Source organism: Macaca nemestrina, chromosome 5 (genome assembly GCF_043159975.1).
Source record: "Macaca nemestrina isolate mMacNem1 chromosome 5, mMacNem.hap1, whole genome shotgun sequence".
In the NCBI taxonomy this organism is placed as follows: Eukaryota; Metazoa; Chordata; class Mammalia; order Primates; family Cercopithecidae; genus Macaca; species Macaca nemestrina.
Window position 1 is genome coordinate 127,909,658 of NC_092129.1, and position 19,026 is coordinate 127,928,683.

General features: G+C 36.3%; 1 protein-coding gene across 2 annotated transcripts in view; it reads right to left on the reverse strand.

The window, feature by feature from the left end:
* The window catches only part of LOC105490826 (family with sequence similarity 83 member B), a 99,054-nt gene that overhangs the window by 68,748 nt on the left and 11,280 nt on the right, over positions 1-19,026 (reverse strand). Inside the window, exons 1-2 of one of the 2 annotated variants that reach the window (XM_011756763.3) lie at positions 7,087-7,147; positions 5,525-6,028 (exon numbers count right to left, since the gene is read on the reverse strand). In XM_011756763.3, coding sequence (XP_011755065.2) covers positions 5,525-5,968 — 444 coding nt within the window. In that variant the 5' untranslated portion in view covers positions 5,969-6,028; positions 7,087-7,147. Of the gene's footprint in view, positions 1-5,524; positions 6,029-7,086; positions 7,148-19,026 lie in introns of those variants that run through there. The other variant, XM_011756764.2, reaches the window with a different exon arrangement.

Consider the following 19,026-nt stretch of genomic DNA (forward strand, 5'->3'; position numbering starts at 1 on the left):
TATTTCTTTCCAACTATTAATAGAGGTATAGGTTAGTATTAGCAACACAAAGACTCTGATAAACTTACTGACACCCATAAGTAACTGTATTTTTTCTTTTTAAAGCCAAAGTCTTTTCTCAGGTGTCAATTTTTAAATGAAAGTCTCTTAAAAATACAAGTCACTGATGATCCTTAGACTTTACCTGATAATACACAACAGAGTAAAACATCTGAAATTCCTAAGTTACTGATGGCTTTGGTGTGCAACCAAGTTGGAACTCTCATATAACAATTTCATTTTCATCTTTTCATACTTTTTTAATTTTTTGCTTCAACCACCATAAAATAGACATGGAATGGGTTGTCTCTGTATAGCACCAGAAGCTTGTTAAAGGCACAGTACTGCCATACAGACACAGCAATAGTTGGCAGGATGAAGTCAGTGCAATTTTAACCAGATCTCTTTTTCTTTCTCTCTCCCTCCCTCCTTTCCTGTCTCTTTCCCACCTTCTTTTCTCTCCCTTTCTTCCACCTTCCCTCTTCCCTCTCTTTCCCTCCATCTCTTCTTCCCTCTCTCTCCCTCCTTCTCCCCTCATGCCCTCTCTCTCACACATACACACTCAAACATAAATATATATTAACATGTCATACATTTTATTCACAGAAGAAATGTTCAACTTAATGTCCCAGGATAGTAACGTCACTAAATTTAACTAAGTAAAATATATTTCCAAGAAGAAATCAATTTTGACTCAAATTCAAAGAATCACAAAATTCACAGTGAGAGTTGGGACAGGGATAGGGTAGAGAGGAAATTCTTAATAAAAATTAGGAACATCAGGACAGATCATTCTAGTCTAATGAAGGCACAGATAAACATATAAATATCACTTAACTGGGCAGGACATGGTTGCAAAGGGATGCAGATGGAAGTAACATATCACCAGAGAATAAAAATCATTTCTTTCACAAACTAATTCAGCAAGAAGTATAACATATCAAAATAATCTTAAGTTGGTAAACAATATTAGAGATTTGGTTAGGAACACCCGATTTTAAAAATATGAAAACATTTTTGCTTCACATCTTTCCCTAAATAAATGAAGATACTTGAGGAGGTACAACGACTTGTTTAATGCCACACTAGTTAGAGTCCTGGTGACAAAGTCTCTAGTCTAGTTCTACTTTTATAATATCAGCTTATTCCCAGAAGATTTCCCATCATCTGTTCATCTTCCTCTTTGCATCTGCGGGGTCAACTGATGGTTAATATTTCTCTGTATTACTAATAACTCCTAAGGCCATAATAGACACACCCAGGAGCAGTGACTCAGTGAGGAACCAAGCCCTGAACTCAGGTAATGTGGTACAGAGCGCATTAGGAATTACTCTGCCCTAATTCTCACTAGACTTTTGCTTATGTGTCTTGATTCCATATTTCGCAAGAGTAAGATTCACATCTCACAAAAAAAGCTAGCCTAGAATTAGGAAACAGAGATGCAAATAACATTGTGGCTAAACATTCAGATATTCAAGACTCTCAGAAGTTATAACTTTGTAAATACATACCACTGAGTGGCTAGGAAAAAAAAATACTTTAATGAAAGATGACTTTTTTAAGTAATTAGAGGTGATGTTTTCATAAGAGGAGTTCACAGTAATTAGGAATATGTGCATATATCATCTTGGGAACACTTCTTGACAGACAAATAATTACCTGGGAAAAGTCTGAGTAGACACTATCAGACTTCATGAAGTTGACCCAAATGTAATTATGTCAATCACAAAGTAAAAAACAGTGTTTTAAAAAAAGAACCAGTAAATTAAAATATGTCCCTTTAGGGCACAAGTAAGATATTATCGACAATTGAATTTTCCCAAAGGAAAGTTATCAAACAAACTAAGCAAACAGACAAAAGAAAGAAAGAAAACAAAACAAACAAAAATCTCTAATCAATTTCTAAGTGACAATTAGCAAAAATAAAATTAAAAAGTAAAAAAGTATAGATTTTTGAAATACTATAAAGATCACATTCTGCTTATAAAAGAAAAATGATCAAGAGATCATTTAACTATATAACTTAAGCTAGAAATGAGAGCATATAAATTACTGAAATTCAAAAACAAAAACAAAATGTTTCACCTCTTTCCAGTAAAGACAGTTGAGACTGAGAATCATTTTTAATTCCTTTCACAAGAGACTGGAAGCTAAACTTGGTGCTTATAATCAGACTTCAAATGTTTGGGCCTTTAAGCAGATAACTTATATTCTTTTCATTAGTTGAAGATTTTTCCACAAAATGGCATTATTTTCAGAAGTACCTTATCTCAATTGCAAACACAAAAGTGAAAATGGATTTAAGTTTTTATCTGAGATCTTTTCCTGGGTTCTGTTTTGCTGGTGTCTAGTCCTACTGGTTTGGCTTATCTCTGTAGAGTTTTACAACGTTTATTACCAAAAAACTCTCCCTGAGATATTTGGAAGCAAAAAAAAAGAAACTTTAACCATTAAAATATACATTATCCAAACACTTTATGGAAAAAAAGGTCATCCCTTTACAATGCCATGACAATTCATTGAGTTACCAATAAAGACAAATTATCCTCTGAAAAAAATTCAAAAACAGAAAGCTTATCCTGATGACTATTAGGCTTCCATTGATTCTGAAAGATAATAAGAGCAAGACATCTGTTGAGTAAATGATAGTCATGAAAACCACATTTAATCTTTAAAAAGCAATGTGTTCTGGTAAGCTTTTATTTCAAAATATTTGTTCTTTTAAAAATTCTTCACAGGACAATGTCCAGTTATAAGCTAAATAATCTTAATTTCTTTAAAATGGGGTCAATAACTTTTTTCCCCAGAGTACTTAATCCTTCAAAAATCTTTAAGTAGATATGGTGACATATGAAGAATCTTCCACAATAATTGAGAAATACATATTCCATGCAAAGATAGCCAGTTAGACTTCAATATTTATTGCATCTGGGTAGAAACTAGCACATTCCCTAACACCTTAAAAAATAACAGCTGGGTGTGGTGGCTCATGCCTGTAATCCCAGCACTTCGGGAGCCTCAGGCGGGAGGATTACTTGAGTTCAGGAGTTTGAGACCAGCCTGGATAACACAGGGAAACCTTGTCTCTGTGTTAAAAACAAAAAATCAAAACAACAAACAAACAAACACACACACACACACACCATGTTCACCAAATCGAAGTCATCTGTTATAATTTATATTTGATTGGCAGTATACTCAGTTTACAAGATCAAATAATTCTCTTACTTTGAATTCAGCTTAGATATAGCTATACAAGTAGAAAAAAGACACAATTCTCTTTCTTATTTTTATGCCACATTGATTTTATGAAAGAGAAGCACACATTACATTACTGTTTTACAGTATGGACTTCAATTTCTTCAGCTCGCTAATTCAAGTGGGAGTTCTCAATGGACGGTGACCGGGTAGAAGATATTACTTTTAGAGGCTTATTGAATACATAGCTGCCACATTAGAAAGAAAAATACATCAGAAGATCATGACTGATGTTCAGTTCCCAGTGAGTGCTAGCCCAAAAACTTATGGTATCTCTTGAATTAACATTTTGTGTCATAATAATGCAATGTCCCAAAGGAAACCAGCTATCATGCAGGATGATAAATGCATTACTACTAAGTTACCACAATAAGAATCTTCATCTTCACTGATGTATTTTCAAAAATGGATTTCAATTTTCTGTTAACACTTTGCTTCAAAAGCATATCATGTCCCCAAATAAAATTAGCAAACATTAATACTTGACATTTATGATTTTGCCATTAGAAAGACTCATATATATCCTCAAATTTTGTACTGTTGCCTTACAAAATACAGCTGTGTAATTTGTTCAGATAGTACTGTTAAAAAAAAATTCTTGGTTCAATTCAGAAAATTGAATGACAGTTCAATTTATTCAATAAAAGTTTGGTCACTTACAGTGAGACTGAATCTATAGCTAATTTTTAACAACTGGAATGGATTAGTACTTTATTTAATATAATACTGCTAAAGGAGTTAATACAGCTAAAAAGACAGGTTATTCGAACTAAAAAGGTTTAGGGAAAAAATTACATCATTTTTGCAAAGCTTGCATTTGACATTAGCTTCAGAACACTGTGTCTCCCTACGTGATTGTTAGCCTTTTAGTTGCCTGTCTTGCAAACTGCCATGTCACTGAGGAATTCAAGGGTCTTATATTGATGTACTTCATAAAAGCATGCTTTTGCAAGCATTTCTGTGCTTACTGGCATAGAAGAAAGCAATGTCATGCATGTGTGCTCCTAAGGTCCTTTTTAGATCTAAATTTCTGTATCAAATAGTCATAACTAAAAAATGTACACTTTATAATTAAAAATTATAACTTTTTGCCTATCCTTTTTTTTTTTTTTTGTGAGACAGGGTATCACTCTGACAGCCCAGGTTAGAGTGCAGTGGTGCAGTCTCGGTTCACTGCAACCTCCACCTCCCAGGTTCAAGTGATTCTTGTGTCTCAGCCTCCTGAGTAACTGGGACTACAAGCACCCATCACCACATCTGGTTTATTTTTGTTTGTTTGTTTTTGTAGAGATGGGGTTTCACTATGTTGGCCAGGTTGGCCTCAAACTCCTGACCTCAAGTGATTCACCCGTCTCAGCCTCCCGAAGTGCTCGGATTATAGGCGTGAGCCACCATGCCCGGCCTTGCCCATACATTTTAAAACTCTAGATTGAGCTTGGCAAATTTTTTTATAGTCTCCAAAGTGCCTACCGTGGTGCTGAGTAGATAGAAAACTCTTAATAACTTTTGTTGCTTGATTAAAGAGTTCTACAGTTTTACCCAAGCTCTAAAATAAGATCTGTGAGATGTATAAGACGATATAAATATTTGATAAAGAACACCAAAGCCTTAAAATGCTAAATATCTCAGAATCTTACTTTAGAATTTTACATTATTATGTTGATTTTATACTGTTCCCACACAACTCAGGAAAATAGATAAGTAAATGTATGGTTTATTTAACTGCATAAACCACATCCAGAGCAAGAATTGGCATTCAGTCCTGTTAAGAACACAGAAAATTCCACCATATCCACCAACTACTTCCTTTCAGAGAAGAAGAAAAATTTAAGTGTTTTAAAATTGTGAGTGTCAAGTCATCTTATTCCCAGTCAACATACCTCAGTCTTCTGGGAGAAGAGATCTTCAGTACATTAGAAAGAAAGGAAATCTCTTTCTTTAGCAAAGACCTAATGTCGCTTTCTTGGAAATGAACAGAAGAGATCTCTTCAATCCATTAGAAAGAAAAGGAAATCTCTTTCTTTAGCAAAGACCTAATGCCACTTTCTTGGAAATATGCAAGATATAGGAAATACAACCTTCCTGTGTATCATGGGTACATTTCCTAAAAATAAAAGACATGGCGTATACATATAGAGATTCTTTTGTTAACATACATATTTGTGTTATTACTCTCTGTACTTTTCTATGTTTCAAATTTTTCATTTCAAAATAGAAATGTTATTACCTTTCTTGCTTCTTTTATCATCTTCCGAATAGTTTCCTTTATTGTAAGTAGATGTGCTCTTGGTGGATGAAAAAGGAGATCTATATGGGTGCCCCCTAAGAGTCCAGGCATCACATATGGCCAGCCTAAGTCAAGATTTGGAGCTTCCACATCAGACTCAACAGGCCAGTAGGTCCCTGAAGATGAGGTATCATCACAGGAATTATCAGTACCATGCACTGTGCTTTGTGCAACTTTCTGGACATTTTTCAAAATATAATTAATTTCTTCCTCAGCAAGAAAGTCTGAAACTCGTTCCTGGACAAGAAATTCTTGGTACGCTTCTAACCCATGTTCAATCAGAATATCAATGGCTACTCGATACCATTCCTTGTAGTGAGGCTCAATGTAGTTATCAGATTTACACTCATCATTCAATGAGGAAAGCATTGATGAGGTCTCCATGCTTGCAAGTGTTTGGCTATGGCACTTTCAAATGTCCATTCATGCAGGGGTGAGAAGTATCTGGTATTGGAAAAGAAGAAAATCAAGATCAAGTTAAAATTCTGCAATAGAATGTTTTATGATACACATCAACTATTATTTTTTCATTTACACATTTACATTACCAGAAGTTCAAAATGACAAATATTTCATATCCAAAATGACATTAACAGCACCACAATTCACACATCTATCACAAATAAGCTAAACAATTTCCCTTACAGATTGCTGTTGGATTTTCCCTTTCCAAAGTATCTCAATTTAAATTAAAAGAGAATTAGAAAACAATCAATGCCTACCCAGTCATTAATGTCTCCAGTGAGTACCTGTCATGCATACAGTAATATGCTAGATGTAATGTTAAAAGCACAAAACACTGGTCTTTCAGGAATTTATTAATTAGTTGAGGAGGCAAATTGTACACACAAAATGTTAGTTACCACTTTGAAGAAAGCCATACATTGCTAAGGGCCAAAATGAGTAACACCTATATTCAGTGCTTTAAGAATAAAAGCAAGGAGAGATCAATATGGAGAAAATGGGTTATGAACAGCCATGAGCAAGAGATGGGCTTCAACTGGACCCAGAGCAATGAGTAAGAATGTGATCAGGTGGCAAGAAGAAATATTTCCATCCCATACAAGTAAAAAAACATTAGCAAAATCACAGAAGAGATATGAGAGTTTGGTACATTCACTAATCATGAAGGAAGAAAAAAATTTAAAGGAAAAAAAACCTGGCATGCTGGAAAACAGGTTCCTCTTACTAGGAGTAAGAGATAAAATTGAATAGACAAGATAAAGCCAAGAACGGAAGGACACAAATTTTTGTGATTCAACAAAACTTCTGTTTTAAACAATTCTGGCAGTAGCAGGGGACTGGAGAAGAGACAGGTAGTTAGGAAAGTGTTTCAGTGTTCAAAAACCCAGTGAGGAAGTGGACAGAGTATTCCAGAGATGGTCTGAAGGAAGGAGCCTTGCGATTCAGTGACTTGACAGAGTATACAGGATGAAATTTAAGGCATGAAAGATAATTCAGTAATTTCTCTTAGGAGTCAAAATCTGCCTATCCAGGCTCACATTCCATCTCTCATAATGCCCACAGAATGCTCTTCATTCAGTCATTCAGTCACTACTCCACACTGTGTGAGATACTGGAATGGGCTATCTCAATCAGATGATGGACTTTCCAGTCTTTTGAAGTCATAATCTCCATTGTGTGGATTCAAGGTACAGCTTTATGATGTGCTACAAGCATTAAAAAGCTGACTTGATGAGATATATATTTGTCAGTAACCCTGTCTTAATTTTAAATTTTATATTTTCCACTTGACTCAGTCTTTTCAGTCTCAGGCCTACCAAAATTCAAATCTTATTTGGGAGGGTAGCCCAGAGAACCATTACCATTGAATAACTCCTTAGCTCAAAATATGGAACAGGAGTCACAAGCTAATCATACAGAGCAGTCCTGAAGAATGGACAACAGAGCAATAAATTTTGCTGGGGAACAAGGATCAGAAAAGCTCCAGCAACTAACATAGAACTGAGAAGCATGGAAGACAAAGGGTGCCATTTTAGTGGAGACCATCCTGTTCCCATCGCTGAGCTCAGAAGTTTTACAAAGAAAGTCTAACAGTACAGAAAGCCCAAAGATTAAATATGATACAGGAATAAAAATAGAACATGTTCTCCTCTGTCTTTTGGAAAGCCCTCAGTTTGAGTCATAATTTGATCCAAGCCCAGACAACTAGAACTATACCTGGATCCTAGGCTCCACAATGCAGCATCCGAATTTTGGGGATGGCAGCATCTGAATTCTGGGGATGGCAGTCTTCCTGCCCTAAATAGTATTATGGTGAAGTTTTGCAAAAATACTCTCTTCTCCAAGAGAAAAAGGAAGAACACCTATCTTGTCTGCTAGTATAAAAGCTATCGCATGGGGAAATAAAATTTCTTTTGTTACCTAATTAAAATTAATCTATTGACATGTATGGGGATACATCCTGAGACTTTCATAAATTTCTCAATCATTCTAGGATATGTCATCTTTTTCCCAATTACATTTCAATCAAGTTCAGTGGTTCTCAAAATGGAAGATTTGTCCCTCATGTGACAACATCTGGAGACATTTTTAAATAGAATCACTTGTGAGGAGGAGGGCTACTAGCATCTAATGATTAGAGAACCAGGATGCTGCTAAACATACTACAATGCATGAGACAGCCATCCATATTAAGAAATAATCCCGCCCAAAATGTCAACAGTGCCAAGGCTGACAAATCTTCATAAAGTTGCTCACCTCATATTCATGATATCATACCACTAATTAATAACTTTCAACATTCACTGAAGTTCTCTTTTGCACATAATGCTCATCTTTATTAAAAAAAAAATAAGATTTACATTCACTTGAAAGACTCAATCCTTATGCTTACAGTTTCCTAAGGTTTAGTGAGGTACAGTTTTCACTTGAAAATTCCTGCAATGAAGGAACAAGTATCTGGTGATTACATGATAAATCACATCTGTAATTTATAATTGTTAAGTCATAGGTAACTACTAGTTGTTCATAAACAAAGTTTCCTGACAACTTATTCATTTAATTTTTAAAACGTAACTTCTGAATTCCTATATATGTGATGTTAAACACCTGTTACCTATTTGGAAGTTAAAATGCATAAAGTACTTTTAAAATACTACTTATTTCTGAGCTATACCTACGCAAATAAATATTTTGCAACTGTAAAAAATTATTTCTGGAACTGTGTAAACTCTGAAATCACAGACCTCGAAAGGACCATGAAAACCAAATAAAACCATGAAGACAGATAAATTAATCTGAAGAAAAAAATGGAAATAAGAAGTGAAACTTATTTATAATTAATTACAATTGTAGGACTAATCAATGGCCAGATACCACACAGAAAACTATATTACATAAAAAATACAACAGAATGAACAATGAGGTTATAATATTATGTACAAGACTTAAGATTACTACTAAATATACTTGATATTGTTCTGGTAAGAGAGGCTATGTTCTAGCCAATGTCCAGAGATATTTATCAAAAGAGCTATTTGCATGGAATACTTGTGAAGGAACCATCTATAAACAAATTTTATCAGAGAACTACAAGGTAATGGCACTTGCATAGTGAGTATTGCAATAAAATATCACCTGTATTTAGTTATAGACTTAATAAAGCACTCTCAACAGTTCAATCCCTGAAAATTTGGAGGGCTTTATTTGAGGACAGAATTAATTAGGTGTGCCTTTAAATACATACATAAAAAATAAGGCATTATTTTATTAATAACGATTAAAAGCTCCTAGGAAGTACATTCTTTTATCATATACAGTAGAGTTAATGAGCAAAGAAAAAAAAAAAAGCTATCACTATGCCATGTAAGCTGAGCAGACCATTAAGCTTATCTAACAGTTAAATGACTCATTCCAGAAAAAAAGCGGCCTTACAAATCCATGCCTCAAAATAAATTAAAAATTGCATTTGATATTGAGCTTTAGGGTCATTTGTAGCAAGTAGAAATTCCACTGAAATTCTATAAATACAAAGGATATACAATAAGTCATAAAAATTGATTTCAATTCATGGGCTCCTCTGGAAAAACAGTTTGGCAGTTTCATTTATAAAATGATACATGCAACTAACATACAATGCAACAACTGCACTTTGGTGATTTATCCAAGAAAAATTGAAACTTATCCTGTACACAAATATTTATAGCAGCTCTATTCATAATAGCCTAACAATGGAAACAACCCAAACGTCTTTCAACAGGTGAATATTAAACTATGGTACACCCATACTGTGGAATACTACTTGGTAGTAAAATAAGTGGCCTACTGATACATGCAACAACCTGGATGAATCTCCAGAGAATTATGCTGAATGAAAAAACACCAGTCTCCAAAGTATACATGCTGAATAATTTCATTTGTTTAGATGCTGCACTCTTAAAATGACAGTGGGAGAGGTAGATGTGGCTATAAAAAGGCAATCAGAGGAATTTTTATAGTTATAGAAATATTCTGTATCTTGACAGTATCAATATCAGCATACTTGTTAGATACAGTATTATAGTTTTGCAAGACAGCAACACTGGGGGAAACTGGGTAAAGGATAGAAGGAATCTCTCTGGATTATTGCCCTCAACTGTATGTGAAACCACAATTATCTCAAAATAAAAAGTTTAATGAAAAAAATCTTACTGATGAGCAATGTCATGAGCATTAGATAGAAAAAAAAAAAAAAAAAACCTATAGCACACAAGATAATTGTTCATCTGTAGGGTCAAATTGCCAGGTTAAAATTCTGCTTCATCAATTACTATGAAGCTCTTGAACAAGTTACACATGTCCACAAGCCTCAGTTGGGGCAGATGTAGAGAGAAGAATAACAACAGTTTTTATCTCCTTGGGTTATTTTAAGGAATAAATAAGGTAATGCACTTCAACCTTTTTATGATGATGATGATATTTTACATGTTCACAATCTGCTACAGTATAATTACTACAAATATGTGATAAATTTGATAAGAGATTTTAAGATTTGAAAAGAGATTTTTTTTCATACCATTGGCAATATCGTACAATTTGTAACTATTTAATCATCTGCAGTATAAAACAACCAAACCCAGTCTCAGTTTGTTCCTAGTTTCTGATCTGAGAGAATTCATTGAAAAGGCTTCTGATCTAATAGGTCAGTGGGAAAATGTTCCAAAGAGAAATTACAACTTTCTTAAATCAAAAGTCTGAGGCTATAATTACCTAATGTGCAAGCCAATAATCCAAAGTCAGAATTTTGACTGAAACAAATATAAAAAATATCACAGGTGCTAACATCGCTGCAGTCCATTTTCCAGTCTCTCTCTTAAACTGTTTTTCTCCAACTATTGAATGCTTTATGAGTTGCACTACATCCTCCAACAGGATATGTTGAAGTCCTAACCTGCAGTACCAGTGAATGTGACCTTACATGGAAATAGGGTCTTTGCAGATGTAATCAAGTTAAGATGAGGTCATATTAGACCCAAGCTGGTCCTAATCCAATATGACTATATGACTTGTGTCTATAAGGAGAGAGGGGACACAGAGACAGACACAAAGGGAGAACTGCATGTGACTACAGAGGCAGAGACTGGAATGCCGAGAATTGCCTACAAGAGCAGAGAAGAGAATGAGATAAGAGAAATGCATGGAACAGATTCTCCCCTAGAGTACTTCAAAGAGAGCATGGCCCTGCTGACATCCCGATTCCAAACATCTAGACTTCAGAAGCATAACAGAATCAATTCAGCTGTTTTAAGCCCATATTTTTGGTATTTTGTTACAGCTGCACTAGGCAGCTGATACAAATGCATACAAAAATGCTTTTATTTTGAAATCTTCATAATTTTAAAATAAGCTTAAATTAACAAGTAAATTTACCATTTAGAAATGATTGGTTTTTGTAGTTTATATGATATTGTTAAACTAGTTACCTGATGTAACTTCAATATTAAGCAATTTTATTAAGAAATACTTTGCAAACTCTCATATATTGAGGGAAAAAATTCTTGAATTCGTCATTTCTTTTGGTAATTGACTTTATGATATATATCAAAATGAATATCTACATAATGTAAGAAAATGTTTCATAAAGGATTGTTTCAGAACATCTCTGAATCATTATTCATGATTATCATTATCCATCGTCCACAACAGTTGAAAATCATATATCTTTTCTTTCTTCAGCTAAGATTGTGTTTTTCTTCTCATTTGATTACCAGAAATTTAAGATGACAATTAAAACATGAAAGAAGTTTCTATTAAATTAAAAATTGACTATAATATTCAAGCTGTCAAGTGCAATTTGATATCTCATGTTGACATCCAAACTCATTAAAAGATTCTAAGCTGGCTTCATAATAACACTTATAACAACATGGCCCAATAGTGTGGATTACAGTCATCCTCACAGTATGATACTCAGCAGGTCACAGAACATATAAACACATGACGCACTCAGTCACAGGGTGTTGGATGCAAACATCTCCACAGGTGCATTACCAGTAGAATCACCCATCTTATCAAACTCATAAAAACAACAAACATACTTCCAATTCATTTTCTAAACCTCAAACCGGAATCCCATTTGCTCAATACCTAATAATTCTTTAATTTCCTCAATTTACTTTGACTGGAGGGAGGGGACAGCAATATCACTTTCATACCAATATGATTCCAGGGTTTGTTTCTATTGGCTGCTATTTGCCTTCTTAGATCTAAACTATAGGAATTTTAGATATCAGGAGAAAAAAACACCCAATATATGTTAATGACATTAAAACACAATTATTCAATGTAATTTGGAAGCATTTATTGAATACTTCCTGTAAACAAATTCATTTAAAAAAAAAAACCATTTACAGAGAGAGCTTATACTGAATGCTCAAATTCCAAAGGATTATACATGGCTTAAAAATGTAAATAAAATTAAATTATTATTTTTACCAACATCTAAACTATAAGGCTATCCTGATAAAGTTGTGTCTTGTGCCATACCAAAGTGCTGTATTCTTGTTCTGGCCCTGATCAGTAATCATTTGGATGAGTAAATAGAGACATATTCTCTAAAATTTCTGCAAAAATCAACAAAAAACATATATGCTAGATACCAAAATAGACATTCAAAATAGTGACAAAGTGGCAAAATAATAAATCAACATGAACATTATTAAGTTCAACTGCAACAAATTTGGAGGTTTTAATTTATATCAGAAATTAACTAATTCATACAAGTTTAGGCAGGGTTTGGAGCCCATTATGTCATGAAAAATAGCTGAAAAATTGGAACATTTAGTCCAAAGAGAACACTAGGAGACGCACTAAGGGTGGTCTTCAATTTTATGAAGTGGAGAAGTAGAATTATTAAGGACCAAATGACAAAAATCACAGGTTGGCTCAGCGGCATAGTTGGTAAGACGGCACAGGTTTTGACCTCTACTCTGAAACTGAGGTTGTAAACCTCAGTCGTGTTATTTAAGGGCTTTAAGCCTCATGTTACTCACCAGGAAAAAGGGTAAAATAACAGTACTGACCCCGAAGGGTTTCTATGTGGGCTAAATGAGATGAAGGCCCTCAAGTGTACATTTGCCATAAAAACTGCTAAAAACTGTTAGGTAATAACCTAAGATGGAGTTTTATTTAATTAGTAAAGGTGCATAAAAATAGAATTGGTACCTCTATTTTGTTTTTTATTGTTGTGTTGTTTTTAACTGAAACCCCTCTTTATGCACATAATTAAGCAGAGGACACATTTTTGGAGAGAGTCCTATAGGATAACCAGTTGGATTTCTGAGACATTCTTCACATCAGAATTCCAAAATAGTATTTGTTTTGCCTGCTCAAAAGATCTGTGAGGTTCATAAGCTTGCTCAGCAGTGACGTGTGTTGTGGTTTCCTACACCAGAGTGACAAGAACTTGCCTCCTACTCTTCTTCCCAGTTTCTCCAGAATCAGCCTTCGAACTTCAGCTTTATTTATTTTTTGCACTAATCAAAAGTATTTAATTAATGAAAACAAGATGGCAGGTGGGGTTTTTTGTTTTTTCACGGGTTTTTTCTTTTCTTTTCTTTTTTTTTTTTTTTTTTTTTGAGATGGAGTCTCACTCTGTCACCCAGCCTGGAGTACAATGGCGCGATCTCAGCTCACTGCAACCTCCACCTCCCAGGTTCAAGCGATTCTCCTACCTCAGCCTCCGGAGCAGCTGGGACTACAGGCGTGCGCGGCCACGCCCGGCTAATTTTTTTTTTTTTTTTTTTTTTTTGTATTTCAGTAGAGATGGGGTTTCACCATGTTGCCCAGGCCAATCTTAAACTTTTGAGCTCAGGAAATCTGCCTGCCTCAGCCTCCCAAAGTCCTAGGATTAGAGGCGTGAGGTTCCATGCCTGGCCAATGACAGGTTTTTTAAAAAGAAGAAGAAACACTTGCTGATCCGCTAGCCTCTCATTTTACGGAAGAAGCAAATGTCCACCACGGGCCACATACTGAAAGTCACATCCTGGGTAAGAACTCAGGTCTGTTAACTGCCACCTAGTGTCCTTCCCACAGTCCTAGCTTCCTCAGCAAGGGTTACTTCCCTCACTGTTTTTAGGGTGTGCCTTGGATCACTCCAACTATACCCTGATGCTGCTCAAAGGCTGGACTACACCTTCTCCTTTTGTTCTCCTCCTCCTGTGACCCACTGTGCTCAGCCCAGACTGGTCATATAATCTGAATAGACCTATAGCCTGTCAAAACCTGTGGCCTTCAGTGGCAGGCCAGGTTCCCATTAGCCACCAGAAGAGTCAGTTTCTACTAACCCTCTATTATAACTCTGATGTGTGTATAAGTTAAACATTAAAGAACTGGAGAAACTGGAGTACAAGGGCTGGAATATGAAAACAAATCCATTATGACCCCACCTGGCTTTTCTTAGACCCTAATGTCTGATTGAATAATAAAGGCATTCTCATACTACCTTGTACCAGGGCCCACTTAAGAAACTTTCCAAGACTCTAGAGAAAACTTTCCAGACTACAGACTCTAGTTAAAGAGTAGATATAGATTGAATGAAACACTCCGGCTTGTAGGTACACTCCCACAAGTAGGCATGGAGCTTAAAATGTACCTAAGCACGAGAAAAAAACTTGTAACTTGGACTTGGTCTGGTGAGTTACTCAGGCCTTTTCCCTGTAACCGGTTGCAGAAATAAACTCCCTTCTTTCCCAGTCTGTCTGCATCTCGTTACTGGACAGTGAGAACAAGCAGCCAGACCTTTCTGTCTGGAAACACTCCAACTAGATTTGGGGTCATTTTACCTGGGATTCATTGTTTCTTCCATCATTTTTTAAAATGAAATGACATTTAGGGCCAGAAAGAACCCAAGAGACCACATCATGGACCGTTCCTCTCATTTTATGAGACGACTTCTTTCTTGTTTGTTTTGGAGGTAGGGTCTCCCTCTGTCAGCAATGGCACCACCTTGGCTCACTGCAACCTCCACCTCCCAGGCTCAAGTGATCCTCCCACCTCAACTTCCTGAGTAGCTGGGACCACAGGCATGCCCCACCACTCCTGGCTCATTTTTTTGTATTGTTGGTAGAGCCAGGGTTTTGCCATGTTGGCCAGGCTGGTCTCAAACTCCTATGCTCAAGTAATCCACTCATCTCAGCCTCCCAAAGTGCTGGGATTACAGGTATGAGCAACTGTGCCCGGCCTAGGCCACTTCTATACTGGGACATTTTGATGCAGTATAAAGAATGAAATATTAAACTCTCATCTTAAGAAAGATTTGCTCAAATTCTTGCTCAAATTAATAATGAAATACTGCCTTAATAACTGAAGGTAACAGAGTGAGAGTTGATTAAAGTATAAACTAGAGACTACTAAAAAATAAATTTGATAAAAACACAATACCCATGGCCTGGTATGGTGCCTCACACCTGTAATCCCAGCACTTTGGGAGGCCGAGGCAAGCAGATCATCTGAGGTCATGAGTTCGAGACCATAACATGAACAACCACAATACCCTCAAGTCCTGGATAGGGTCAGGGATAAGCAGAGCAATGAGTCAAGGCTCACGGAAGTCTGTGGTTAACATGCCACGAACATGTACAGAACAGAGTTTTATATTTTGATGAAACATTTTCCTTATGCAGCTTTATAGTTTTAGATTTTAAATGTTAGGTCTTTGAATCATCTAAAATTAATTTTTGTATATGGTGTGTGATACGATTATGTACATATATTTATACACACACACACACAATACAGTTGTTACAGGGCTATTTACTGAAAAGACATTCTATTTCCCATGGAGTTGATTCATGCCTTGGTTGAATGTGACATAACTATATAAGGAGGGTCTATTGCTGGGTTCTTTCTTCTGTTCCATAGATCTCTTTGTTGATACATACGTCAGTATCACACAGTCTTGGTTACTACAGCTTAACAGTTAGTCTTAGAGTTACTCAATGTAAGTTCTCCACTTTGTACTTCTCTTACAAGATTCTTTAGGATATTCTAGTCCCTTTGCATTTCCATATATGTTTTAGAAACAGCTTGACAATTTTTTTAATGGTATACAATAAAGGATACAACTCAGGGAGAACCAAAGGTATAGGGCAAGATATAAGAGTATAGAGGGAGTGGAGAGCTTTCATGCCTTCTCTAAGCACATCCCCCTCTCAGCAAGTCAATGTGTTTACCAACCCAGAATCTCCAGCTTCATTTTTTTTTCTAAGTTAACTAAGCAACATTATCAACATCACTCTTCAAATGCAAAAACAAAACAAGAATGTTAAAAGCTGCCTCCAGTGGTTTTAATAGCATGCAGAAAAGCTTGTTACAATGTTATGTAGCTAACAAGCAGGCTACAAAACTATGTAAGAGCACGATTATAATTGGAGAAAATATACCCCAAAACAAAAGGAAAACACACACACACACACACGCACATATAATGAGGGTGGTTTTCTTCGAGTAGTGGTTCTACAGGTGGTTTTCTGAAGCTTCTTTTCACTTTTCTGTATTTAACATTTGTTAAATCATTATATATACAATACAATGTTAAATCATTAATAATACAATGAATATGTATTATTTTGCAATGGGGAAAGATTTTTTTAAAAGAAGTACCTCAACAGTTATTTTTGAGTTTACAATAACCACTTCTTTTCTCATTCACAGATTGTTGGCTGCAATGGGTGATTCAAAACCCGGCATATCTAAGTTTAATAATTCTTACAGAGCAACACATGAACAAGTACAGAATATCCAACCTAAAGTCATATGGGTACTGACCCATAAAGGAAAAAAAATAAAATAACTAGATGTACCTAATTAGGGCTTAGTAAGTAGCTCACCGACACAGAATGTCATGCCTAACTCTCGGGGGCTAGTACAACAGTCAGTGAAAGGAGCTCCCACAGTAATTCCCAATACATGTTATCCCTTCTCATGCATTATTTAAATGCATCATACTCTACCCTCTCCACTAGATTGTGAGCTCTATGACAGCAGAGATTATGTCTGTTTAGCACAACTCTAAATGCTCAGTAAGTACATAATTGTTAAATAAGCTCATGATATACTGCCTTAATAACTGAAGGCAACAGAGTGAGAGTTGACTAAAGTATAAACGAGACTGTTAAAAAATAAATTTAAAAAAAAATCATAATACTTATGGCCGGGCGCAGTGGCTCATGCCGGTAATCCCAGCACTTTGCGAGGCCGAGGCGGGCGGATCACGAGGTGAGTTGGTCGCCAGCCTGGCCAACACGGCGAAACCCAGTCTCTATTAAAAATACAAAAATTAGTCGGGTATGGTGGCGGGTGCCTGTAATCCCAGCTATTCAGGAGACTGCAGAAGGGAGAATGGCTTGAACCTGGGAGGCGGAGGTTGCAGTGAGCTGAGATCACGCTATTGCACTCCAGCCTGGCTGACAGAATGAGACTGCGTCTCGGTCGGGGGGGAGGGGCGGTGGGGCGTGGGGGGCGGTGGGGCGTGGGGGGCGGTGGGGCGTGGGGGGCGGTGGGGCGTGGGGGGCGGTGGGGCGTGGGGGGCGGTGGGGGGAAGGAATTTTAATACCCATACAGAAATTGTTAATATTTGAACATACATTTGCTTATGTTAAATCGAGGTTAGGTTTTTGGTAATATAAAATATTACCCATTTATAAAGGGCTTCAGAAAGAATAACCAGAAATGCAGTGAGTACTGTAAAGGTGATTAGGTAAATGGATAGATCTATATCAAAAACATAAATATTAATTTCAAATGAGAACTTTGTCAGAAGAACAAAGGTGGTATCAAGTGTCTTTGGGGATTCTCCATAAAATTTGCATTTTTCATTGTTTTATTATGTTAAAGTCATTCAGCAAACAGTTTCTGGGCATTTTCATTAATCATAACAAGATAAATTACCGACTTGTGTTTTCTACACAAGTAGTGATACAAATTAGCTATAAAGCATGACTCATTTTTTCCGGTGTTTCTGGTATCAGTTATTATATAAACTTATTTCAATAGCAAGGAAAGATGAATTGGGTGTTTAAATAAATTATGATTATGTATGTTTCGTATATCAATAAGGTGAAATTGAAGTAACTATATATTTCAGAGCAGTCCCTGGGAAGCTGAAGTCTATATTTTACAACTTGATATAACACAATAGTGTAAGGCTTAAGTTCATCCAATAAGTCATCCAAATATCAATCTAGATTCTTTTTTCAAGAAGAATGCATCCCTCACTCTACTGTAAAGGAAGGCAAAACTTACAACAGGATGAGGACCTCCTTTTCTTGAAAATGTCGGATAGGTGGGGGAAATGACTTTTCTTTTCTTCTTTTTTTTTTTTTTTTTTGAGATGGAGTCTCGCTCTGCCGCCCAGGCTGGAGTGCAGTGGCGCGATCTCGGCTCACTGCAAGCTCCGCCTCCCGGGTTCACGCCATTCTCCTGCCTCTGCCTCCCAAGCAGCTGTGAATACAGGCGCCCGCCACCATGCCCAGCTAAGTTTTTTGTATTTTTAGTAGAGACGGGGTTTCACCATGTTAGCCAGGATGGTCTCGATCTCCTGACCTCGTGATCCGCCCGCTTCGGCCTCCCAAAGTGCTGGTATTACAGCCGTGAACCACTGCGCCCGGCCGGAAATGACTTTTCAATAGTGACTACTGTTAGTGCCAATGGTATCTGAAAATCATTGCTGAGCTATGCAGAAGACTAAGAATTTTCCTCAAGTGTCATCAAAGCTATTGATTTCCTGTTATCAGGGTTTCGACTTGGGAGTTGCCATCTCTCTTAGCTCTTCTCTCATTACTTTCCCAGAATAATCCCGTCCAGCCTTATATCCATGAATGACTTGCAAACCTCCAGACTTCACTGCTCCCTTCTCCTCTAGACTCACATATCCAGTTGGTTTGTGGACATCTTCCCCGGATACACAACAGGTTTTCTTTCTTTACACCTAACATCCTGAG